The sequence below is a fragment of the Pseudorasbora parva genome, chromosome 4, assembly GCF_024679245.1.
Source record: "Pseudorasbora parva isolate DD20220531a chromosome 4, ASM2467924v1, whole genome shotgun sequence".
NCBI classification, from domain to species: domain Eukaryota; kingdom Metazoa; phylum Chordata; class Actinopteri; order Cypriniformes; family Gobionidae; genus Pseudorasbora; species Pseudorasbora parva.
The window spans coordinates 31,862,694-31,889,498 of NC_090175.1; the positions used below are offsets into that span (position 1 = coordinate 31,862,694).

Consider the following 26,805-nt stretch of genomic DNA (forward strand, 5'->3'; position numbering starts at 1 on the left):
TTGCTTTCTTAACATTATTAGCTAGACGGCGCATTCTTCTGCTGTGGAAACAAAAACTCCCTCCATCTTTTGATGACTGGCTCAGAGATGTTATGAGTTTCATCCATTTGGAAAAAATTAGGTATACGTTAAAGGGCAACACTGGTAGATTTTCTGAGATCTGGGATCCCTTCATTATTATTTTTTTCTGATTACGTCAGCACTTCTGGTATATCAACCTAAACATTAAGATGTCATTATGATTGTGGCCTGAATCTGTTCAGGAGTGTTTGATTATAAGTGTGGATACTTATGTATGTATGTATATGCATATACCTGTATGTTTTTGTTTGTGGACGTATACACACTTGTTAAATGGCAAAAATGTCTACATTTTTATGCTCCAGTTAAGCATATATTCGAGACATTATGCTTGACATTTTTTGTATTACAATGTGTATTCGTGTATTTTTTTTATTTTTTATTTTATTTTTATTTTTTTTATTTTTTTTATTTATTTATTTATTTTCTTCTTCGTTCAATCGCACCTTTTGGGTGGGGGTGGGGGGATAATATTTTTTCATGATTCTCCTGTGTTTGTATCCTGTTATTATTGTAAAAGTTCAATAAACAGATTTAAAAAAAAACAAAAAAAAGATTTTCTAGACGAGTGGAAACGTCTATCAAATATATCTAATTGGGTCCTGCAGATAATAGAAAAGGGGTACGCCATTCAGTTCAGAAGTCGGCCACCTCCTTTCAGCGGTGTCCTACCTACAGAGGTGGGCCCGGAGCAGGCTCTGGTAATGGCACAGGAAGTAGAGACACTCCTGCAAAAAGGGGCTATAGAGAGGGTTCCCCCTCCCAGCAGGGAGTCTGGCTTTTACAGCCGTTACTTCATCGTGCCGAAGAAGGATGGGGGCTTACGCCCGATATTAGATCTGCGGCTATTGAATCGCTCGGTGGCCAAGCTCAAATTCAAGATGCTTACACTCAGACAGATTGTATCGCAGATCAAGTCGGAGGATTGGTTTGTCACCATAGACCTCAAAGATGCGTATTTTCATGTCTCCATCCTTCCACATCACAGGAAGTTCCTGAGGTTTGCCTTCAGGGGAGAGGCATACCAATATCGAGTACTTCCCTTCGGTCTAGCACTGTCACCCCGCACGTTCACCAAGTTTGTGGATGCAGCTCTGGCGCCGCTGCGTCTGCAGGGCATCCGCATTCTGAACTATATCGACGACTGGCTGATTCTAGCGAATACAGAGCAGATGGCGGTTCAGCATCGAGATGCTGTTCTCGCCCATTTGTCGAAGCTGGGGTTGAGGCTGAACGCCAAGAAGAGTGTGCTTTCTCCGGCTTAGAGAACCACTTTTCTAGGTGTGAACTGGGATTCGGTAATTATGCGGGCGCAATTATCGCCAACACGCATAGCATCGATCCTGGCAGCCGTCAAAGAACAGAGGCTAGGCCGGGCCGTCACTGTGAAACAGTTCCAGAAACTGTTAGGTCTCATGGCAGCAGCGTCCAACGTGATACCTTTTGGCCTACTGTACATGAGGCCACTGCAGTGGTGGCTCAAAACAAAAGGGTTCTCCCCGAGGGGAAATCCGCTCCGCACGATCAAAGTCACGCGGCGATCCCTACGTGCTCTGGTCATGTGGAAAAACCCGGGGTTTTTATCTCAGGGTCCCGTGTTGGGGGCTCATGTTCGTCGCGTAACGCTAACGACAGATGCCTCTCTCACGGGCTGGGGGGCGACCATGAGTGGTCGCTCATCCCAGGGTCTATGGCAGGAACATCAGCGGCACTGGCACATAAATCGGCTAGAGATGCTCGCAGTGTTTCTTGCATTGAAACAGTTCCTGCCCGACCTCAGGGGCCACCACGTGCTAGTCAGGACAGACAACACGTCGGTGGTCGCCTATATAAATCACCAGGGGGGTCTGAGGTCTCGTCCGTTGGACAAATTGGCACATCGGATCCTCCTGTGGGCCCAAGGGAAATTGCTGTCAATCAGGGCAGTATATATCCCGGGGGCCCTGAATCAGGAAGCAGACAGCCTGTCGAGACAGGGGCCGAGGCCCGGGGAATGGAGACTCCACCCAGAGGTGGTGGAGCTCCTATGGAAGGTATATGGGAGAGCAGAAATAGACCTATTTGCTTCGGCGGAGAATTCTCACTGCCCGCAGTGGTTTTCTCTGACCCATCCAGCCCTGCTGGGGTTGGATGCCATGGTACAGGAGTGGCCGAGGCTGCCTCTGTACGCCTTCCCCCCGATTGTCTTGCTTCCAGGAGTTCTGGAGAGGGTACGCCGGGACGGGGCCCAGGTACTTCTAGTGGCTCCGTACTGGCCGACCCGAGTATGGTTTTCGGACCTGATATCTCTCCTGGAAGGCTCTCCGATGGAGATTCCGACCAGGAGGGATCTACTCTCTCAGGTGGGCGGGAGATTCCTGCACCCACGCCCGGAGATGTGGAAACTGTGGGCCTGGCCTATGAGGGGACTAGGCTCATAGAGGAAGGTCTCTCGGCCGAGGTCGTAGAGACCATCCTGCACTCCAGAGCTCCGTCCACGAGGAAGCTGTACGCTTTGAAATGAAGACTTTTCTCAGCATGGTGCAGAGAACGCCAGTGGGACCCAGTTAACTGCCCGGTTGGTACAGTGCTGGAGTTCCTGCAGGCAAGGTTCTCGGCAGGGTTGACCCCCTCCACAATAAAGGTGTACGTGGCGGCCTTGGGTGCCTTCCACGTCCCTTTCGGTGAAGACACCCTCTAATTACACGCTTCCTCCGTGGCACTTTAAGGTTGAGGCCGGCTATGCACTCGAGGGTCCCAGCATGGGACTTGGCCATTGTTTTGAGGGGCTTGTCCGGACCACCATTCGATCCTCTGGAGGAGGTTTCGGACAAGTTCCTCACCCTAAAAAACATCTTTCTTTTGGCCATATCATCTCTCAAAAGAATAGGATATATTCAGTCCCTGTCGGTAGGGCCCTCATGTTTAGAGTTTGCGCCTGGGATGGTGAAAGCATTTCTGCATCCCAGGCCGGGTTATGTCCCCAAGGTTCCTACGAGCCCAAGGGGCCCCATCACTCTCCAAGCCTTCTGTCCTCCTCCGTTTAAGACGTCAGACCAGGAAAGATTAAATCTGCTGTGTCCTGTGAGGGCACTGGATACATATGGCCACAGAGCTGCCCTGTGGAGAAAATCTGACCAATTATTTGTCTGTTTCGGACCCCCTAAGAAGGGGGCTCCAGTATCCAAGCAGAGGGTGAGCAAGTGGGTGGTCGAGGCCATCTCACTTGCTTATGAAGCGGCCGGGCAGCCGTCTCCACTGGCTGTCCGGGCGCATTCAACCAGGGGTATGGCTGCTTCAAAAGCACTCTTGTCGGGGGCTTCCCTCCACGATATTTGTAACGCGGCCGGATGGTCGTCTTCTTTAACCTTCGTCAGGTTCTATGAACTAGACCTGGCATCTACTGTTGGGGCGCAGGTTCTCTCGTAACCGTGTGCGCTTCGGCTTCACACATACGAGACACTTGGTCCTATGGCGATGTGGGTATAAGCGTTCTCACAGCGTTTCGACGCAGCTCGAGTTCCCCGAAAGGGAACGTCTCAGGTTACGTATGTAACCCTAGTTCCCTGAGGGAACGAGACGCTGCGTCGCTCTGCCATACTCCCGGCGTGTCCGTGATCACTTACTTCAGGCTTTATCAGAAGTTAGTTCCTGTTTGTTTTCACGGACGCTTTATAGCTTCCGGTCGATGATGTCATCACGCCGACGATCAATCTTTTTTCCGATGGAATGGTTCTACAGGCGCTTCACGACGCATTAACGCAGAGGCGTTCTCACAGCGTTTCGACGCAGCGTCTCGTTCCCTCAGGGAGCTAGGGTTACATACGTAACCTGAGACGTTTGACTATTAGGGTAGGGTTGTATTCTAACCTTAATGCATAAGGTCAATATTTGTGTTCCACTGTACTTCATAGGAGTAGGCCTACTGACTGCGCCAAATATGATTCATTCTTCACTGTACATACACAAACACAGACACACACACACACACACACACACGTTTCCTGTTAACACAGCATTTTACTGTTTGCATTTCTATGCTCATATACAAACTAGAAACAGAAATAAACCAGAAAACAACATAAAACCTTAAACATATACTGACTATCCATATCAGCAATATAAACAACACCGGGGCTGTGATTCACTATCAAAACGAATGAAAAACAAGCAAAAATGAAGCAGCCTGTTAGAAGCAGGTACAATGTTCTTTCTTTACAGCCCAGTTACTGGTCTTTCATGGGGAGCATCAACCTGTGTCTTCTTTCCTTAAGAGTAGCAAATCTGTTGATGATTTTATTATGTATTATGGTCCAATTGCTCAACAACATCTTTCTCGATTGCCATAACTGCTAGTTGATGGAGCCTGCTCTGACCCATGGTTCTCCTTAGCCAGTTGTGGAGACGACGAAGAACACTGAAAGACCTCTCGCACGTACAGGTACAGTGAGGGCAACCTGGATGACAGATTTAAGTGATGGAAACATGTCAGAATCCAGCAGGTTATAAACTGAAATCATGTCCTGTGGAGCAGCACCAGCTTGCTTTTTGCGTGTCAAAAAGTGCCTTGCTACCATGACTTCCTCTGTCTTTAGATCAATGTTGTAGTGGTGTGCCAGTTCTGCTAAATGTGGCTCAGACAGGAAATTTTCAGATACTGGACTACATGCTTGAATACCTTGAAGCAGTGCTGCATTTACAGCAGAAAAACGGTTCTCTAATTCAGTTACCATTCTATCCAGACATGGATATAGTAACTTTGTTTTGAGTTGTTCGGCATCTGTGCTGATACTTCTATGCACACCGCAAGCTGTTTCGACAACAAAATCGTCCATTCTTTTTTTCTTCTGTCTCTGGCCAGAAAGTTGCTCCTCAACTACAATGTGATTAACTTCACACAATGTCTTTGCTCTGGCATATATATCTTGCATATATATTTTGTTTTCAACCCCACTGCAGTAGCTGTGTTGATGGCAGAGAGACAATCTATGACGGCAGGCAAATTGTCAAGCACAGCATTCACTGTGTTAAGCTGGCAAGCCCACCGTGTGTTGGACAGCTGCACCAGTTCACGTGGTTGCAATCCCAGTTTTGTTTGTGCTTCTTTAAACTTGTGATGGCTGACCAGGGAGCAACTAAAAAACGAATTCAGACTTTCCTAGCAGGCTAAAGAACTCTGTGGCCTCAGTAATCCCTCTGCAGGTGTGGCACAAGACGAGATTCAACTCATGGGCATAACAGTGAACATATATAGCCTCAGGGTGCTTCTCCCTGAAAAGAGATTGAACACCTCCAGTTGCTCCACTCATCACTGCTGCCCCATCGTATGTCTGAGCAACACACTTCAATTGAGAAATTCCATCTTCTTCTAATTCCCTCTCTAATGCTTCTGTTATTGACTTGGCATCAAAACTTCTCAGCTCTGTCAGGGACAGGAATCTCTCTTTCACTGTTCCCTCGATGACATACCTCACACAGATTGCTAGCTGTTCAGTGTGTCCATCTCTGGCCTCATCTGCCATAATAGCAAACATTTTTGACTCATGCATTTCTTTGATAATATTTGCTGTCACCTCTTTTGAGCAGCATTCTATCATTTCATTCTGACTGGCTGGGGAGAGGTAGGTGCTATTTGATGGGGGTGTGTAATGCTGCAAGAAAGGATCGAACTGCTGCAAAAGTCCCATGCATTCCATGAAGTTGCCCTTATTATGACTTTCTGCTGTTTCATCATGACCCCTGAATGATAGCCCTTGCTTCCCCAACATGCAGGTCACAGCCACAACACGTTGCATGTACTTCCTTCTTTGTCTAATTTCATTAGCATTTGCTGCTTCAATCTGCTGTATTACATTTCCTTGTACTGCACTAGACCTGTAACTTTTCCAGGAGACAATAGAATCCTTGTGTGATTGAGTTCCTTCATGTTTTTGAAATGTGTTGAGTGCCTTTTTCCAGTTTTTGAATCCACTACTCACAAATATATCATGCTTCAAATGTTTACCAAATACACGGCAAGCAAAGCAGTAGGCAGAATCTTTCTTCTGTGAGTACTTAAGCCAAGCAAAAGTTTGAAACCAGTTAGGCTGGAATGCTCTTTTTTGCAAGCCAAAGTTCTCTTGAGGATAATAGTTTAATTTTGGCTGTTTTGGGCCTGTGTCTTTTTCACCCAAGTCAAACTTATCTAAAGGTGCAGCTGCTGTCTGTGCTTCATCTGAGTGTTCTTTCAGTTCTTTCTCTGCATATCTGTCCTCTCTCTCCTGACTCATGTCTTCCTCTTCTTCATGCCCTCTCTGTCCCTGTACTGTGACAATCGCATAAAAATATGAGTTTGGTAACTATAGAAATCTTAACTTCATTTGTATTTGTTAACTGGCCAGACATTTTATCCAAACAAACTCTTTTCACTTCCTCACCTGGATCATGATCTTGCCCTTTCTCTGCTGTGCCTTCTTCAATCTGCTCTGCCTCTACTTCACTTTCTTTCACTGACTTTTCTGAGAAACCAAAAAATGACTTTTTATTTATTAAATTAATAATTTCTTGTAGAGTGTCAATAATGCCAGAAAATGTATCTGTTTATCCTTTGATACAACTGCTTTTTATTATGGAATATAGGTGGAAATTGGCAGACAATAAAAACAACCTCACATATTAGGGTTCACAATGACTGCAATTAATATTGGGAAGGAACATCTGTGGGCGAGAGACTGTCCATGTTCTATTCCCACCTGACTGCTGTTCATTTGCAGACTTACTCCCACGTGACAAGAAAAAATGTCGTATATCCATCTATAATGAAATATTAACACCAAAATGTTGATTATGTTATCTAGTTCATTTTAGCGTTTTATCAAGTCATCCCCAGAAAATGTATTAATTTTACCAGCTAATATTCATTAACACTCATTAAGAATATAAAATATTGTATTAATGTAATTGTCTAGATTGGCAATATGTTAATATGTTCTATATTAAACCTTTTATTTCTATTCATTAAATAAATAACAACATGAATCCATCAATTTGCCACTTCTATGAACAAAAGTCACGATTCATGTCATGACATACATTTATTAGCTTTAAAGTAAAGGGATTTGTGATTTTTATTTTTTATTTATGTGATATATCACATTTAAAAAATAATCACAAATCCCTTTACGTTAAGGCTAATGTAAGTATGTCATGATATACTCCTGGGTCATTATTTAATACAAAACTATATTTAATAGTAAAAAGAATAACTGATGTTTCTATCTGTGTGTCATTCACTCTGATATTGACTGCTGCTGACGATTTGTTTTTAATCATTCCTGTGCATGACTGCATGGAAATGTATGACAGTGACACAATCTACAATAATGTTTTAAATTAACATTTTCAAATAAAAAGGATGATCGAAATCTAAAGCATGCGTTCATGTGTGTTAATTGCTCAATTTTCGCTGGAAGAAAACCAGTGTGGTGTGACAACAGGGAGGGGAGAACGTATCAAAGCTTGCAGTGGATGAGAAACCATCCTGTATTGCTCCAGCACAGCGCAACATTTTGTAAACTGCATTTAACAAAATATATATCATATAAGAACTGCACAGATGTAGATGTCATCATGACAATCTATCGATAAATACACACACCTTGTCCTCTACTTCTGTCGTTCGCTCTGCTTGGAGCCGCTGCAGATTTAAAAATGCATTAATAGCCTACTACAACAACGCAGACTGAAAGACGGGGGAGGAGCCGAACCCTGCCGCTGTTTTCAAATGAATTTTAAAGGGGACTGAAGCGCTCACGAATTATTGCAAACTGTTTATCAGACAATTTTTAGGGGGGCTGGGCAGAAATTTAGGGGGGCTGAAGCCCCCCTAAAAAGGGCCTAGCAACGCCTATGATTTCTACCCAATACAAATCAGACACAAAGATTAAGTAGTGCAATAAGATTACAGTTTGATGAATGAATAATGATTGCCATGTCTATGCCACGCTGTTTTTCGCGTGCATACGATACGCACTTAATAGCGTATTATACATACAAACCTATCCAAGAGCGTGTCATATACACGCCAAAAAGTGTGTATCATATGCATGCGAAAAACAGCGTATCATATGCACACCAAAATGAGTTTTGGCGTATACATTCCACGACATTGCACACTCCTACTATTGATACGCATTTACAGGGAGGCACTGTGCATAGCTCGTCTGTAAAACTCCTAAGCAGCTTTTCAAGCAGCATAACTACTGAATGTGTTTTTCAAGACATAAATACACAATTATAGAGTAAAAATACAGATTAATATAGGTGTGGGACACTTACTTTTTTCGGTGTTTTCTCTGTTCTCTGTTCTCTGTTCCGGTGTTTTCTCTGTTCTCTCTGATGCGGTGCAAACTCCGCGTGCACTGCACGAGCCTCAGCCTAGTCTCAGAGAAAGGTTTAGGTGCATTGTTTAAGCGTCAAGTTATATCGTTAACGTATGTCATTAAAACATGTTGCAAAATAACGTTAGGCTAAAAACACTTACTTTCGGTGTTTCCCTTATACAAGCAATATCCGCTATTAATCCGCTAATAAGCAAGCCGTCATCCGCTCCATATCGCGAGTCAAAAGAAGATCAATCAATCAATCAATGAACTTTATTTATATAGCGCTTTTACAATCACGATTGTGTCAAAGCAGCTTCACAGTGTCAAACAGGATAATATTGCGACAAAATTAGATTTGGCTGTACAGTCGTACTGGAGAAATGGTGATGTTATCAGCTTATTTTGATTTATCATATAGGGACAATGTTGGCAGATCAGTATTATAGTTTATAGAATTAAATAAGACCTAATTCATACATTTTATTTGAATAATAAGTTGAATAACTTAGATCATAATTTTAGTGTCCCCAACTGAGCAAGCCAAGCCAAAGGCGACAGTGGCAAGGAACCAAAACTCCATCAGGGCATGATGGAGAAAAATAAACCTTGGGAGAAACCAGACTCAGTCGGGGTGCCAGTTCTTCTCTGGCCTATTAACACACCGCGTAAGATTATTATTCTGGCAACCTTACAGGTCGGAAATCATATTAGATTGGAATATTCAAAATTTCATGGTATCACGGAAGAGACGGATTTATTTAGGATGGGGCGTCGATTACACAAGAGTATGAATACAACTGGCCAGAGTTTTGAGACCGCAATAGACGTGATGGAGTATAATGGGTTAAAAGCTCGCTTAAGTACCGGGGAGCTAAACTATTTAGTGCTTTGTAAGTAATAAGCAAGATTTTAAAATGTATGCGATGTTTAATAGGGAGCCAGTGCAGTGTTGACAGAACTGGACTAATATGATCATACTTCCTGGTTCTAGTAAGAACTCGAGCTGCTGCATTTTGGACTAGCTGGAGTTTGTTTATTAAGCGAGCAGGGCAACCACCCAGTAGAGCATTACAATAATCTAGCCTTGAGCTCATGAACGCATGTACTAACTGTTCAGCATTTTGCATTGAAAGCATTTGCCGTAATTTAGATATATTTTTAAGATTATAGAATGCTGTTTTACAGATGCTAGAAACGTGGCTTTCAAATGAAAGATTGGTATCAAAGAGCACACCCAGGTTCCTCACTGACGACGAGGGCTTGACAGAGCACTCATCAAGTGTTAGACAGTATTCTCGGTTACTACTTGTGGAGCTTTTCTGTCCAATAATTAAAAATTCAGTTTTATCTGAATTTAGTTGCAGGAAATTACTATTCATCCAATTTTTTATATCAGCTATGCATTCCGTTAATCTTCTGAACTCGTAGATTTCGTTAGGGCGTGAGGCAATATAGAGCTGAGTATCGTCAGCATAAGAATGAATGAATGCTTCCTAATGATATCTCCCAGTGGTAGCATATACAGGGTGAAAAGCAACGGTCCTAACACTGAGCCTTGCGGTACCCCATACTGAACTTGTGATCGGTGTGACATCTCTTCATTTACTGCTACAAACTGATAACGGTCAGATAAGTACGATTTAAACCATGCCAAAGCAGTTCCACTAACACCAACATAATTTTCGATTCTATTCAGAAGAATATTGTGATCGATGGTATCGAATGCAGCGCTAAGATCGAGTAACACTAATAGAGAGATACTACTACGATCAGATGATAAGAGTAAATCATTTGTAACTCTAATTAGAGCAGTCTCAGTACTATGATACGGTCTAAATCCTGACTGGAAATCCTCACATATACCATTTCTTTCTAAAAAGGAACATAATTGTGAAGACACAGCCTTTTCTAGTATTTTTGATAGAAACGGTAGATTCGAGATTGGCCTGTAATTGACTAATTCTTTAGGATCAAGTTGCGGTTTTTTAATAAGTGGTTTAATTATAGCCAACTTAAAAGTTTTCGGTACATATCCTAATGTCAAAGATGAATTAATGATATTAAGCAGAGGATCTATGACCTCTGGAAGTATCTCTTTTAATAGCCTAGTCGGTATAGGGTCAAGCATACATGTTGTTGATTTTGATGATTTAACAAGTTTAGCCAATTCTTCTCCTCCTATAGTAGTGAATGAGTGTAACTTTTCCTCAGTGACACTACAATGCTCTGTCTGAAGTGATACGGTAGTAGACGGCTGCATGGTTATAATTTTATTCCTAATAATAATAATAATAATAATAATATATTTATTTTGTATAGCGCCTTTAAAAGCAGGTTTCTCAAAGCACTTTACAGACAGCATAAAAATAAAAAATAAAAACATAACAGCAAATGAATAAACACGATTTAAGTACAAGCAAATAAGCACATAAAATCAAGTTCATGTAAAAGCAATCCTAAAATAAAATGTTTTAAGAAGAGATTTAAAAGAATATTAATATTATATTAATATTATATTAGCAATATTAGCTTCCAATATTATCTCAATTAATATTGAGATTTTGCTGTGTGTGTTTCTCTTTCTATGACACAGCTACTGTACAAAAAGTTTGTTAAACCTTATGACTTATCTTGAAATTCTGGATTAAATTATATCATCTTCCACATTATCTGATATACACAAGTGAGTGCATTTTAATTTCTCTGTTTCCGTGACTTTAGCAATTAATAATTTACAATCAAAAGAATCGGTTGATTATATAGCTCCACTGAGACTAGACCTAGTAAAAAAATTACCTGTAAATGTAACAGTTTGAAGAGTCGTAAAAATATCCAGATTGGAAATTAGATTATTTTCGGAGTCAAGTGTATCGTCCTTAGGTTCTTTAATTAAAATAAAAGTGTAATAAAAGTCATAAGCACATAACCACACAGAGGCAAATGCATGTGCTTAGGATTAGTGGTATACGAGCTTGTATTGAAAAATTTGTGCTGGCATGAGTGTGACGTTTTTGTTTATATGAGTGTGTGTACATTGTGCTTAGTATGTGTATATGGGATATAACAATGCTCTGCTTGGTCTTTGCAGGCAGCTGAGTTGGGGGAATTTACTGCCAAAATTGCCCTACTGGAGGATTCCAAGAGGAAAAAGGAAGAGGAGGCAACAGAATGGCAGCACAAAGTAAGAGAGACATATTCATTTTATGTGTACTTCACATACATGATGCATATTGTCCTCGTGGATAATTTGAATGCCGTCAGTGGATTGCTATCTATTGCAAAGTTCATTTGCCATCCAAATCTGATTAATTAAGATTCTTCAAATGTGGTGGGGTTTTTTTATACAATTGATCATGGATTATACAGTTACGAATTTGATGAGCAACCTGACAACTGTTGGAAAGAAACTCCATGGTGGATGTTTTGGTGGTTGTGGAATCCACCAGTGAAACAATTGGAGTTGGATGGGATGGTTCTCCAAGAACTTTTTAGCATACACATATTTATTTATGCACTGGTGGGAGATGTGCAATAAATAATGTCAAGATGCTTTCTACAATAGAAAACAGCTGCCTCTCCATTCAAATAAAATTACAAAAGAAAATACAACCAAATGTTGCCTGTTACATATTTTCTGTTTCTTGTTAAGAATTTTTTTGTTAATTTTTTTTCAAGAATTCCAATTTTTTAAAGATTTGTTTTCAATCTTCCTGTCCTGAGTGCGATGTTTGTATGTATTCCTTAGTATTTTGTCCTGTTGATCTGTCCCCAGGGGTCTCGTGTTAGCCAATTAGCCCTCAGTGTATTTGTACCACAGTGTTTTCCTGTTTCAGTGTCTGGTGTTGTCCTTGATGGATCTCATGTGTTGCTTTCCATTCTCAGATGCCATGAACTCAATTAACAGCACTTGGATCCTATTTTCCGTTATTTCGGAATCAGCTAGCATTTTAGAACACCAGACCATCATCATTGATCCAGCAGTATCTGCAGGAGTACATCTCCTTATCTGTCAAGGTGAAGGAATCTTTGGACGTTTTGCGAAATTGCCGACAAATACCCGAGATCATAGGCAAATTGTGCTTGTGCACGCGAGTGACAATAACACAGTGTGAACGATCAAAGACACGATCAGAGAGAATCGCCGACGAGTCGCCGACGCTCACAAGATATTTGGCATGCTAAATATCTGGACCTGTTGGTGATTCAAACTCCTGCTGTGTGAAATGAGTTCTGACTGAAAATTACATCGGCATGACAGACAGACAATGAGAGAGAGAGATACAGGGCAGCGGGAGGTTCAGAGAGGAGTTAGACAGAATATCAGTATTTTAATAGATATATTTAGAATTCTATCAAAAAGAAAGCCCAAACATTTGCACATCCAGCCGCAGTAGCACATTGCAAATTGCAAAATTAATTCTTTATTCCAAACTCTATTTGCAGAACACAATCCTTGCTCCCTCTGTCTCTCCAACAATTTCCTCCACAATATACTTTTTTTCTTTTTCTCCACAAATCAGCACACAGACAACTTGGAGCAAACTTTGTGCCGTTTGTTTTTCATAACAATTACAAGTCTCGCACGAGAACTCCGGTCTAACGCACGTGTGATCTCGCGTTGTTTACTTGTTACATCTCAAGTGCGTTTGGTTGGGACTGTTGGGAAACGTAGTTCGCACACTGGAGAGAGAGAGAGAGAGAGAGAGAGAGAGAGAGAGAGAGAGAGAGAGAGAGAGAGAGAGAGAGAGAGAGAGAGAGAGAGTTGTCACCGATTCTTCCGCTTATATAGTCATGCAGTGTGCACCCCTCTGTCGCCGATCCATTGTGCAGTGTGAAGAAAGCAGTGACTGAATGCGACCCCAGATAGTCATGCAGTGTGAAAAGAGCAGTGACCCGACGAGTTTGAAAATCGTGCCGCCTGAACTAGGCTTTAGTTAAGTATTCCCAGGTCTGGTGGTCCTGGGAATCCTACCACTGTCATCTGTACTGCCTTTGATGGCTACCACAATCTTGTGTGTGTGAGCTGCACTTGGTCCTCCTAAGTTGGCGGTGTCTGAGTGGCTCCCGCTGCTATGGCTGTGACGGTGGCAGAGCGGTACAACTTTTTTTTTTTTTTTTAATGTGAATGCTGCTTTACTTGAATATTATGACACGAGTAAAGCACAACACTTTATTTACAAAATAAATAATAGGTTCGCAATTAAATGTTAACGGAGACGGAGCAAACACTGGTAAGGAGTGTGCACAGCAGTCCTTCTTCGGCAGCCAGAGGTAAGTACTGGAACAGACACTAGTAAGGAGCGAGAGCAGACACTGGTAAAGAGTGCGCACAGCGGTCCCTCTTCGGCAGCAGAGGTAGGTAATGGAACAGGCACTGGTAAGAAGTGTAATAATAATTGGTGGCTTTTAGCACAGGTAGTGAGTCAAAGTTTGGTTTCGATTTGAGTCATTGGCAGCCTGTTGTGCTGATTAATCTTTGGGATAATTATAAGGGCGGACTGTATATTTAAAGCCGAGCCGGTTAGTTGGTCATTAGGAGAAGCGCAACGGTCAGTGAAGGAGCTCGAATCGCAAGTAAGTGTTTTTGAAATACTCTGTATTTGCTGTATTTCTTAGTGTATTAATTACTAGAAGGAAGATACATTTCGATTTTGCACTTACTTGTTCTATTCATCATTTTATTACGTGAGCTATTTGCAATTGCACTTTAACCACGGCAGTTTGAAGCGCCGGCATTTTGCGCTTTATGCAATTGTCAGCCTTCATCAACTAATAATTGGTGGCTTTAAGCACAGGTAGTGAGTCATAGTTTGGTTTCGATTTGAGTCATTGGCAGCCTGTTGCGCTGATTGTGTGTATTTAATAAGAGTGTCAGTACCACGCCAGCGGGCGCGTTAAGCCCTCGTGTTCAGCCGCGTGGTGTTAAGGCCGACAATTGTAAAGACATATTTTTTCAACTCTACCTACGATTGACTCCACTGAAGAACGAACACAGAGAACGCACTTAAGTATTTATTTCTCTGTCCTCTTTCTCCATACCCACTATCTCTAACCTAAGCTCCACTAATCACACGCAGACGGCACCGCAACACTGCTAATCTGCATCATATATTTCTTCCTATACTAATAGTCCTCCCTCCTTTTCTCTTGGTCAATGGAATTGTCAGACAGCTGTAAACATTGTAAACACAGCTGTACCTGGGTAATAACTTATCTTTCTCACACACCCGTTGCCACACTGGTAGAGGTGGAGGCACAGGTTTTCTCATCACAAACAATTGGAAATAATCAACCCACACCTCTCTATGCAATAACAACTTATTTGAATGCCATGCTATTACAGTAACAGCTCCTGCTAAAATTCATCTTGTAGTCATTTACTGCCCCCCAGGTCAATTGGGAACCTTTGTTGAGGAACTAGATGTGCTGCTATCCTTATTCCCTGTGGATGGCAGCCCACTTGTAATCCTTGGGGATTTCAACATCCACCTGGACAAAACATATGCTACAGATTTTCAATCCCTTCTATCTTCATTCAATCTCAAACTCCTTACTACCTTACACACCCACAAATCTGGCAACCAACTTGACCTCATCTGCAACTGCACTACAGAAAACACTTTGGTCAAACCCTTACACTTCTCTGATCATTACTTCATCACATTTAATCTACATATTACTATTCGTACACTTACACTTCATCTACCAGTTAGTTTCAGACGAAACCTGCGTTCTCTTTCTCCCTCTCATCTCTCCTCCGTTGTGTCATCCTCTCTTCCTTCACCCACACAATTCTCCTCTATGAATGTCAACACTGCAACAGACACTTTATGTTATGTTGTCTAGATAATATCTGCCCTCTATCTTCTAGGCCAGCTTGCTCTACTCCCTCTAACCCTTGGTTAACTGATGTTCTTTGTGAATGAGCTGGACCAAACTTAGAGCAGCAGAGAGAAAATGGCGCACATCAAACGACCCATCTGACCTGAGTAAGTATTAATCTCTGCTCTTTTCCTTCTCACATGATGTCCATACAGCTAAATCCTCATATTTCCACAACAAAATCAACAGCGACTTAGACACACGCACACTTTTCAGAACGTTCAACTCTCTCATCTGTCCCCCTCCACCACATCTCTATCTGCAGACAATCTTGCCCATTTTTTCACAGATAAAACCACAATCATCAGCAGTCAGTTCCCACCTCCAAACACACACAATTTTAAATCAGCCACATCCACAGCCAAACATTTTCTCTCCTCCTTCTCTACACTCACTGAGGCTGAAGTGTCTAAACTTCTCCTCTCCAGCCATCCCACTGTCACATGCCTGTCCTGTTTTGTGTGCACATGTGGGTTTTGTCATGTCTCCGGTCTACTGTCAACCCCGCCCTTCTTGTTATCTGATTATTGGTTAATTTGCCCCACCTGTTCCCTCTTGATTTCTTCCCCTTATAAGCTCCTTGTGTTTGTCAGTCTGTGTTGGATCCTTGTGTAATGTCTGCGTCTTCCGTCCTCCCCGTGATTCTGTTGGTTTGTTTAAGTTTGTATTTATATTATTCTATTATGTGTTTTTCCCCCTCGTGGGTTTTGTTTTGAGTTTATGTTTTGTTTTTGTAAATAAATCATCTTTTTTCTGCACTTGAGTCCTCGCACCCTTTTCCCTTGTCTGTCACGTCACAGACAAGGGAAAAGGGTGCGAGGACTCAAGTGCAGAAAAAAGATGATTTATTTACAAAAACAAAACATAAACTCAAAACAAAACCCACGAGGGGGAAAAACACATAATAGAATAATATAAATACAAACTTAAACAAACCAACAGAATCACGGGGAGGACGGAAGACGCAGACATTACACAAGGATCCAACACAGACTGACAAACACAAGGAGCTTATAAGGGGAAGAAATCAAGAGGGAACAGGTGGGGCAAATTAACCAATAATCAGATAACAAGAAGGGCGGGGTTGACAGTAGACCGGAGACATGACAAAACCCACATGTGCACACAAAACAGGACAGGCATGTGACACCCACTACCTGCCCTCTAAATCCCATTCCCTCACATCTTCTACAAGCCTTCTCCCCTACACTCTTACCAGCACTCAAACACACATCATCAACACATCTCTCTGCACCGGTATCTTTCCTACCATATTCAAGCAGCCTCGGGTAACCCCACTGCTTAAAAAACCCACATTAGACACATCACTTGTAGAGAACTACAGACCTGTTTCTCTCCTACCTATTCATATCGAAAACACTTGAAATAGTTGTTTTCAACCAGGTCTCATCTTTCCTCTGACAGTCTAATCAACTGGACGAAAACCAGTCAAGTTTCAAAAAGAGCCACTCAACTGAGACAGCATTATTGTCAGTTACTGAAGCCCTGCGGATGGCAAAAGCTGCATCCAAATCATCAGTGGAAACTCTGTTAGAGAAAGGTGCCATATATTTTGTACCTCCCTCAAACTGGGTTTTACAGCCGGTATTTAATAGTTCCAAAGAAGGATGGGGGGTTGCTTCCCATTTTGGATCTTCGGGTGCTGAACGCCACAGTCATGCAGTTGAAGTTCAAAATGTTAACCTTGAGACAAATTGGGCCAGAGATCAGGTCCGAGGACTGGTTTGTCATGACAGATCTCATGGATGCATACTTCCACATTTCCATCCTTCCATATCACAGGAAGTTCCTGAGGTTTGCTTTCAGGGGCAAAGCATACCAATATCAAGTACTTCCATTCGGCCTAGCTTTATCACCCCGCACCTTCATGAAATGCGTAGATGCAGCTCTGGCGCCATTGTGCCTGCAGGGTATTCGCATTATGAACTACATCGACGATTGGTTGATTTTACCTCAGTCACATCAGTTGGCGGTTCAGCATCGAGATGTCGTTCTCGCCCATATGAAGGAGTTGGGGTTAAGGTTGAATGCCAAGAAGAGTGTGCTTTCTCCACTACAGAGGACCACTTTCCTAGGCATGGGGTTGGACTCAACGTCGATGCAGGCTTGCCTGTCATCGTCATCCTTTCTGCTGTCAAAAAAATATAAAACTAGGCCAGTCACTCACTGTGAAACAGTTTCAGAGACTGTTGGGTTTGATGGCAGCAGCCTCCAACGTGATACCTTTTGGGCTACTGTACATAAGACCTCGTCAGTGGTGGCTCAGGACCCAAGGGTTTTTCCCAAGGGGCAACCTTTTTCGCATGATCAGGGTCACGCGGCGATGCTTATGTGCCCTGGTATGTGGAAGAAACCTTGGTTCCTGTCCCAGGGCCCGTGTTGGGGGCTTTGAGTCGTCGCAAAATGCTGACGACAGATGCTTCTCTCACGGGCTGGGGAACGGTCCTAGATGGACGCTCGGCTCAGGGTCTGTGGAGAAACCAACATCTCTCATAGCACATCAACCATCTGGAGATGTTGGCAGTGTTTCTTGCTCTAAAGAATTTCATTAGAGATCTCAAGGGCCATCATGTGTTAGTTCGGTCAGACAACACATAGGTGGTCGCCCATTTAAATCATCAGGGTATGCGCTCACGTCCGCTGTGCAAGCTGGCACACCAGATCGTCCTGTGGTCCCAGGGGAATTTGCTTTTCCTCAAAACTTGCATCCTATGGTTAAAATAGAATGTATACTTCATGCGTACACATGTGTTTCACAATCCACTTCCCATATAAAGAACATTTCCATCAGTCGATGATACGTCACTTATGTGACGTGTTACATGTATGCATTCCTGTATGGGCAAAATTATCTCTTCCTCCCCTGTGTCTGCCATATGATACCAATGTATGTTCATGCAGTATATACATAACTCTCTTAATTTCATAAGGCTATATCTTAAAAGTGATAAAAGATAAAAACTTTATGTAAATTAGATAAATATTAAGGAGGACCCTAAGTTTATGTAGAGATTACACTTTCCCATCGAATTTGCATATTATGACGTCATAACGTGGGGGCAATCTTGGATTATAGAATTTTCATGAAAAGCCACGTTTAAATGATAAAATGCAGCACTTCTTTCCTCCCAAAATATCCCTCACCTTCTGTATTGCACAACACCGAATGTTCAGGTAAATAGTAAATAGTAAACAAATTGTAAATCATTACTAATGGTAGAAACAAACCAAATGCATGTAACGGTTTGCCTTTTGCTCTAGAGATTTTCCATTTACTACATACAGTAAGCACTCTGATTCCATATATAGGGCACATATATATTATATATTATGAATAATAGCCCCTCTGCCCCGTGTCACAGCTAGTCTGCTCGCGTCCAGATCTGCCTCCCGCGCCGACGAGTGAGCACAGCCATGAACACTGTTATTGTCATTTTGACTGCCCACCCTACCTCCACGTTACCTTCGAACTTGCTTATGAATACTTCGACCTCTTCTAACATACCCAGTGGCGTTAGATAAAGTCTCCACCACAATACTGTCGCCCCGCGATCATGGAGAGGCGCGCGGTGAGGAGACGCACGCTTCATGACGAGCACGGTAAAAATCTTCCGCGGCTGCCTCGTTCCCAACATTAACACACCTGCTAACTTCACAATGAACACTCGGACCCCGGGAAACATTATTCCCACCACTGACATTGGCCAAAGGACCATCTACATTGGGCAAATGATTCACCATTTCACCCGACACCAGAATCAGGGTCCGCGAATAAAAGACCCAACACTTCATTGCGGGTAAGCTTTATTGATGTCATTAGAAAATAATAATAGTAGTAATAATAATCTAATGCAAATTCTCGCTGACGTTGACAATGCTCTCATAAAACAGCTCACTCCCACATCAGCTCCGCTTTTGTTTACACTGATTCAATGCGCTCTTGCTTGTATATTTTGTATAGAATCATGATGTTTGTATGAGTCAGGGATGACGTATGACATGTCTACCATCTAGTGGAGGGGAGGTTGAATGAAATTTGACACCCTATTTGACAAAATCTGCCATTTTATTCAGTGACGCATCTTGTCGAGTAAACTCGACCGTGACGCCTAGAGGGTTAAACTTCACAAACAAATTATACATCCATTTATGAATGAAATAATATTAAAATACAGTTACATTTACATTTTTACATTTATGCATTTAGCAGACCCTTTTATCCAAAGCGACTTACAACTCAGGAGCACAGAAAGCGATCCATCAAGAAGAGGCAAAGAAATGCAAAAAGTGCCCGAAATACCAAGATCTGTACACTACTCAGAATAGCAATAACCAGAGAAAGGGAAGAAGAAAAGAGAAATGGAGGAAGAGGGGTTTTTTTTTGTTGTTTTTTTTGTTTTTTTAAGATGAGATTAAAGGCCCACTGAAGTGCCTTGAAACGCGCCACATTATTCAATGTGTTGACGTAATTTCCCCTGAAACGGCTTCAGCTGTTAGCAGCTTCTCCCCTTTTTTGAAACAGCCAATAGGGTTTCTTTAATATACAGTTTGACTAGAGCGCAAGAACGGACCTTTCTCTGTTTGGTAAAGCCAGTTCCCTTTCAGTCGGTCACGTTCGACGTACGTCAGAACTGAACCGAGGAATGGGATCTTACTTTAGAGACCAATCCTACTTCGAGCATCTAACAACGAGCCAATGAAATTTGGCATGCGATCACGCATTCCACGCTCCGCCCCGCAGCGCGGGTATAAAACAGGAAGTGGAATGATAGATCAGCGCTTTCTACTTCGGAGCCGAGCAGTGCTTACTGTTTCCTACGAAGAGTGTCTGACTACGAGTCAAAGAGTGTTGAGTGAGAGAGTCTGCCAGTGCGGGTGATACGGCGCGTCAGTGAGAGACCGTTTGATCAGTGATCAAGCGATCTAAAGGAGCTTGTTGGTTCGCTGAGCGTTTCCCATACAAACTGTTGGTTCGCTGAGCGTTACACACACACAAATACACATCACTGAGAGCTCACACAGGCTTGCAGAACGAACTGTGTGGAGCCGCGGTCATCTCCCTAAGTGCTTCAGCACACTAAAAGAGCAGCTTTCCATTCACAAAAGAGCAACACGGTTTGACCCTGCGTCTTTTTCAAGATGTCATTCAAACCGTGTATTCCTGGTATGCAACTGTTTCCTGTCCTCTTTGACGGCCACGAGCGCATGTGAGATTGCGATCGTGGGTGATTCGTGTTCTGGTAAAAGAACATGGTCACGTCGGCGCGTTGTTCGTCTCCCCCTTCTCATAAAGGGCTCGAGTGTTCAGCGCGCCGTGTGCCGTCGAGCAGCCGGCTGACAGCGGTGGTCGTCACGACAACCGGCGCGCGTCAGTCGGCGCTCTAGATGCGCGGTCGAGACTATGAAACCTCAGATGGGGTCGAGTCCCTTCGCCTATCCTCCGATCTAGTTCATTTCTAGTGTTACTGGAAAAGGGCTACTTTGGCTGATAAGCGCTGGTGGCCTGAGGATTACAGTGGGGATTCCCCGCCGGGTAAATCCCCTCGGGCCCCCACTCCTCTATCGCATCAAAAGCATGCTGAGACTCTGTTCGTGGGTGGTACGGATTCTCTCATGAGAACACGACCACGTCAGGGCATTGTTCGCCTTGCCTTCTTCATAGAGGCTTGAGCGCTCAGTGCGCTGTGTGCCGTTCTGACGGCCACGTTCACTGTCTCGCATGCCTGCTGGTAGTTGAAGGTGGAATCGCTGATCCTAAAGAGAAAAGGGCTTAGCGTTTCATTTTTGGCTCTGGCAGAGGACAGATGTCAATTGCTGCATCGGAGAGAGGGAAATATGGAGGGTCAAAAGGGCCAAAAATGAGACAAAAAAAAAAAAAGTTTCTTTGTTTTCCCTCTCTCACTACCCTCTGCCCTGCACGCATGAGGGTAGTCCCAGCCCAGGGGTTGTGCAGGAACTGCGTGCGGTGTTGGACCTCGCCCTATGGGCGACGAAAATCACTGCACGCTCCCTGGGTCAGGCGATGTCCACACTAGTGGTCCAGGAATAGGGGGCTAACCTGGCAGATATGCGCAAGAAAAGCCTGTCTGTCGGGCTGGCCTCCTCTGCGGCACCATCGAGAACTTTGCCCAGCAGTTCTTGGTGGCCCAAGAGCAGACAGAGGCGTTGCACCAGGGTGAAGACGACCAGCTGCTCGGTCGTCGGTCGCAGCGCCTCTGCCGGCTCGTCGCCGAGGGCATCCCCTCCTGCGTCCGCCTCCACCCTGCTAGAGCCGAGCAGCAGCCTCCACTGGAGGAGCAGGGTGCCGGACGCGAGGGACGCCCAACCCGTCCAGGGCCCGCTAACCGGCAGGCAAGCGCAAGGGGACGCGGCCCTGAGACGGGCCGGCTAGGGAGAACAGGAGCTGCTCGGGGGAGACGATGTTCGCATCCCTCCCCCACCCCCCCGGAGGAGGACCGGGGGGCCCTGACTGGTTTCGGTTCTGCCACTGGCTCTCCGGAGTCCAGCGGTACCCACATTTTAAGAGCAGTTTCCTCTCTCTCTGGGCCCCAAGAGGGTCAGGTTGGCAGTGTGCGACGCCCACGGGCCTTGTCACTCCTTTCCTACCCTCCCGTCGCCAGGGGGCAGTTGTGTGGGCTTCGAGGACGCCCCCGGGCCTTCTCACCCACACACTTCCTCTCTCGTGGTCTACGCTCCCGTCGTTTGCTCCAACTCGCCCGCCACCTCCTCCTGTGGAGTCAGAAGCAGCTGAGGTAAAAGCGCTTCGGGCCATTCATGTCCCTGGTGTGCTGAACCAGACAGCCGACGAGCTCTCTCGTCAGCCGACACCTCCGGGAGAGTGGCGACTCCACCCCCAGGCGGTCCAGCTGATATGGGACCAGTTCGGAGCCGCACAGATCGTCCTGTTTGCCTCTCCGGACTCGACACATTGCCAGTGGTACTATTCCCTGACCGGGGGTACCCTCGGCACAGATGCACTGGCGCACAGCTGGCCCCGGGACCTACGCAAGTATGCGTTTCCCCCAGTGAGCCTTCTTGCACAGACTCTGTGCAAGGTCAGGGAGGACGAGGAGCAGGTCTTGTTAGTTGCGCCGTATTGGCCCAACCGGACCTGGTTCCCAGAACTCACACTCCTCGCGACAGCCCCTCCTTGGCCGATTCCCCTGAGGAAGGACCTTCTTTCTCAGGGACGGGGCACACTATGGCACCCGCGTCCAGTGAATGAGAATAAATAAAGAAAGCATCAACCGTCTAGCCGACCCCCGTGTCCTCTTCCTTCCTCCTACTATCGTTAGTAGGAGGAAGGAAGAGGACACTTTATTTATTCTCATTCACTGTCAACACACTCAGTGGTGTATAGTTTCTCTTTCTCAATGTCTCTACGATCACTTCCGGGTCGGCACTTCCGGGTTCCGGTTACTCAGTCTAAGGGGGGTTTGCGCATCAACCGTCCGTCTCTCTCTCTCTGGTTCCACCGAGGTTTTATACCCTCTCCGCGCTCATTACTGGAACAAGAGACAGGTGTTATTAATCTGCGTCCAACCCACTCACTTACCGCTCGTCCCGCGGCTCTCTCTCCCGCTGCAGACCTCGCTGAACCACGCCCCCCTTGCCACAGTATGTAACCCTCGTTCCCTGAAGGAGGGAACGGAGACGTACGTCCCGTCGCCAGATGCTGTGCTTCCGCTGGGAGTCCGGTCACCTTTCGGCTCCTCAGCAGGAAAAGCGCTGATCTATCATTCCACTTCCTGTTTTATACCCGCGCTGCGGGGCGGAGCGTGGAATGCGTGATCGCATGCCAAATTTCATTGGCTCGGTGTTAGATGCTCGAAGTAGGATTGGTCTCTAAAGTAAGATCCCATTCGTCGGTTCAGTTCTGACGTACGTCTCCGTTCCCTCCTTCAGGGAACGAGGGTTACATACGTAACCGAGACGTTTCCTCTAGCACTGTTTACCATCATAATCTCCTCCATATCGCTTTGAAATGCAGCATTCTGTGCAGCATTTAAATGGGTCGGTCTGCGCCGACTCGCGCATATGATCCATGCTGCGCTCTCGTGTCTGTGGTCTAAATTTAGACCTGAGCGGTTGGGGTGCGTGCGCGGCTGTGGTGTGTGAAACTAATGTGAAAACAGACTTAATTTGCTTCAAATTAAAGTATATTTACACTGAATGGTTTCCTATCACATATATAGTGTGCTATGTGCCTTTCACCATGTAGAAATTAGTAAATGTGTGTTAACAACTGACTGATTTCAGCCGCAGCTTCAGCAGTGTAAGGGGGAAGGCTTTAGATTCTAGAGAGCATTTTGATTGGAAAGAAGATTTGACGAGAAAGTGAAGTCTTCGATGATGTCACCAAAATCTGAGATTCGTTTTAACGGAAGTGGGAGACTATAATTTTTGAATGCTTGGATTTTTGAATGTCCTAAATGCAAATTTTGTCATAGTTTTGGAACATACCAGCTTATTCATAACTTTAAGGCTAACACAGTCATACTAAAAGCTAAACAACTTAAATTTTGATTTCAGTGGACCTTTAAGTGCTCATGGAAGAGATGAGTTTTTACCTGTCTTTTGAATGAAGCGAGTGATTCTGTCGTGCGTATGGAGGACGGAAGATCGTTCCAACAACCAGGAACAATGAAAGAAAAAGTTCTGGAGAGGGATTTCATGCCGCTCTGTCATTAGCTGAGCGAAGGCTCCTGGTAGAGGTGTAGACTCGTAGGAGTGAGTCGAAATATGTGGGTGCTGAGCTTGTGGAAGATCCATAAGCAAGAGTCAGAGCTTTGAATTTGATCCGTGCAGTGAGTGGTAGCCAATGGAGAGAGATGAATAGAGGTGTGACATGAGCCATTTTGGCATGTCATACAAGACATGCCGCACGTTCTGGATCATTTGCAGCGGTTTGATTGCACAAGACGGAAGTCCAGCCAGAAGCGCATTGCAATAATCAAGTCTAGAAATTACCAGGGCTTGGACAAGCAGCAGTGTTGCATGCTCTGTAAGGAACAGTCTAATTTTCCTGATGCTGTGCAATGCAAACCTGCATGACCTACATCTGTCTTTGAGATGTGGTCTTTGAAGGACATCTCGTCATCAAAGATTACTCCAAGATTTTTGACCGAACCTGAAGGGGTAATCAAAGATGAACCTAGCTGGATGATAAAATCGTGTTGTATGGTCGGATTGGCAGGGAAAACAAGCAAGCAGCTCGGTCTTTGCTAAATTGAGCTGCAAGTGATGTTTTTTCATCCATGCTGAGATGTCCGCCAGACAGCTTGAGATTTGTGCAGCTACTGTGGGATCATCTGGTTGAAATGAGAGGTAGAGCTGTGTGTCATCAGCATAGCAATGATATGAGAGGCCATGTGCCTGAATGATGGGTCCCAATGATGTAGTGTAAATGGAGAAGAGGAGAGGTCCAAGCACTGAGCCCTGAGGAACTCCCGTGGTCAGTTGATGTGTTTTGGATACCTCTCCTCTCCAGGCAAACTTAAAAGACCTACCTGTGAGATAGGATTCAAACCAGTGGAGTGGAGTCCCTGTGATGCCCAGTGATGAGAGGGTGGACAGAAGAATCTGATGATTCTAAATCATCACTTCATAACACACATCACAATCATAACTTATTATCTAAAACAGCAGCCAGAAAAATGGAGCGCAGCTGGAAGAAAACAAAACTAGAGGTTTTTCGCAATTTGTGGAAAGAGAGCATGATTGCATACAGAAAGGCCATAACAACTGCTAGATCTGCTTATTTCTCATCTCGTTTAGAAGAAAACAAACACAACCCTAAGTATTTATTCGATACAGTGGCTAAATTATCAAAAAATAATTTATTTCAGCTTCTGATGTTTGTAAACAACACAGCAGTAATGACTTTATGAACTTCTTTACTAGTAAGATTGATAATATTAGGAATAAAATTATAACCATGCAGCCGTCTATTACAGTATCACTTCAGACAGAGCACTGCAGGGTCACTGAGGAAAAATTACACTCATTCACTGCTATAGGAGGAGAAGAACTGGCTAAACTTGTAAAATCATCAAAATCAACAACATGTATGCTTGACCCTATACCGACTAGGCTATTAAAAGAGATACTTCCAGAGGTCATAGATCCTCTGCTTAATATCATTAATTCATCTTTGACATTAGGATATGTACCGAAAACTTTTAAGTTGGCTATAATTAAACCACTTATTAAAAAAACGCAACTTGATCCTAAAGAATTAGTCAATTACAGGCCAATCTCGAATCTACCGTTTCTATCAAAAATACTAGAAAAGGCAGTGTCTTCACAATTATGTTCTTTTTTAGAAAGAAATGGTATATGTGAGGATTTCCAGTCAGGATTTAGACCGTATCATAGTACTGAGACTGCTCTAATTAGAGTTACAAATGATTTACTCTTATCATCTGATCGTGGTTGTATCTCTCTATTAGTGTTACTCGATCTTAGCGCTGCATTTGATACTATCGATCACAATATTCTTCTGAATAGAATCGAAAATTATGTTGGCGTTAGTGGAACTGCTTTGGCATGGTTTAAATCGTACTTATCTGACCGTTATCAGTTTGTAGCAGTAAATGAAGAGATGTCACACCGATCACAAGTTCAGTATGGGGTACCGCAAGGCTCAGTGTTAGGACCGTTGCTTTTCACCCTGTATATGCTACCACTGGGAGATATCATTAAGAAGCATGGCGTTAGTTTTCATTGTTATGCTGACGATACTCAGCTCTATATTTCCTCACGCCCTGATGAAACCTACCAATTCACAAGATTAACAGAATGCATAGCTGATATAAAATATTGGATGAATAGTAATTTTCTGCAACTTAATTCAGATAAAACTGAATTTTTAATTATTGGACAGAAAAGCTCCACAAGTAGTAACCGAGAATACTGTCTAACAGTTGATGACTGCTCTGTCAAGCCCTCGCCGTCAGTGAGGAACCTGGGTGTGCTCTTTGATACCAATCTTTCATTTGAAAGCCACGTTTCTAGCATCTGTAAAACCGCATTCTATCATCTTAAAAATATATCTAGATTACGGCACATGCTTTCAATGCAAAATGCTGAACAGTTAGTACATGCGTTCATGAGCTCAAGGCTAGATTATTGTAATGCTCTACTGGGTGGTTGCCCTGCTCGCTTAATAAACAAACTCCAGCTAGTCCAAAATGCAGCAGCTAGAGTTCTTACTAGAACCAGGAAGTATGATCATATTAGTCCAGTTCTGTCAACACTGCACTGGCTCCCTATTAAACATCACATACATTTTAAAATCTTGCTTATTACTTACAAAGCACTAAATAGTTTAGCTCCCCGGTACTTAAGCGAGCTCTTAACGCATTATACCCCATCACGTCGATTGCGGTCTCAAAACTCTGGCCAGTTGATAATACCTAGAATATCTAAATCAACTGCAGGCGGTCGATCATTTTCCTATTTAGCTCCTAAATTGTGG

The 26,805-nt window shown here is 43.8% G+C and overlaps 1 protein-coding gene across 1 annotated transcript in view; it reads left to right on the forward strand.

Moving 5' to 3' along the window:
- Positions 1 to 26,805, forward strand: part of LOC137073264 (radixin-like) — a 666,127-nt gene that overhangs the window by 518,652 nt on the left and 120,670 nt on the right. The window contains exon 13 of the mRNA XM_067441577.1: positions 11,512 to 11,604. Coding sequence (XP_067297678.1) covers positions 11,512 to 11,604 — 93 coding nt within the window. The remainder of the gene's footprint in view (positions 1 to 11,511; positions 11,605 to 26,805) is intronic.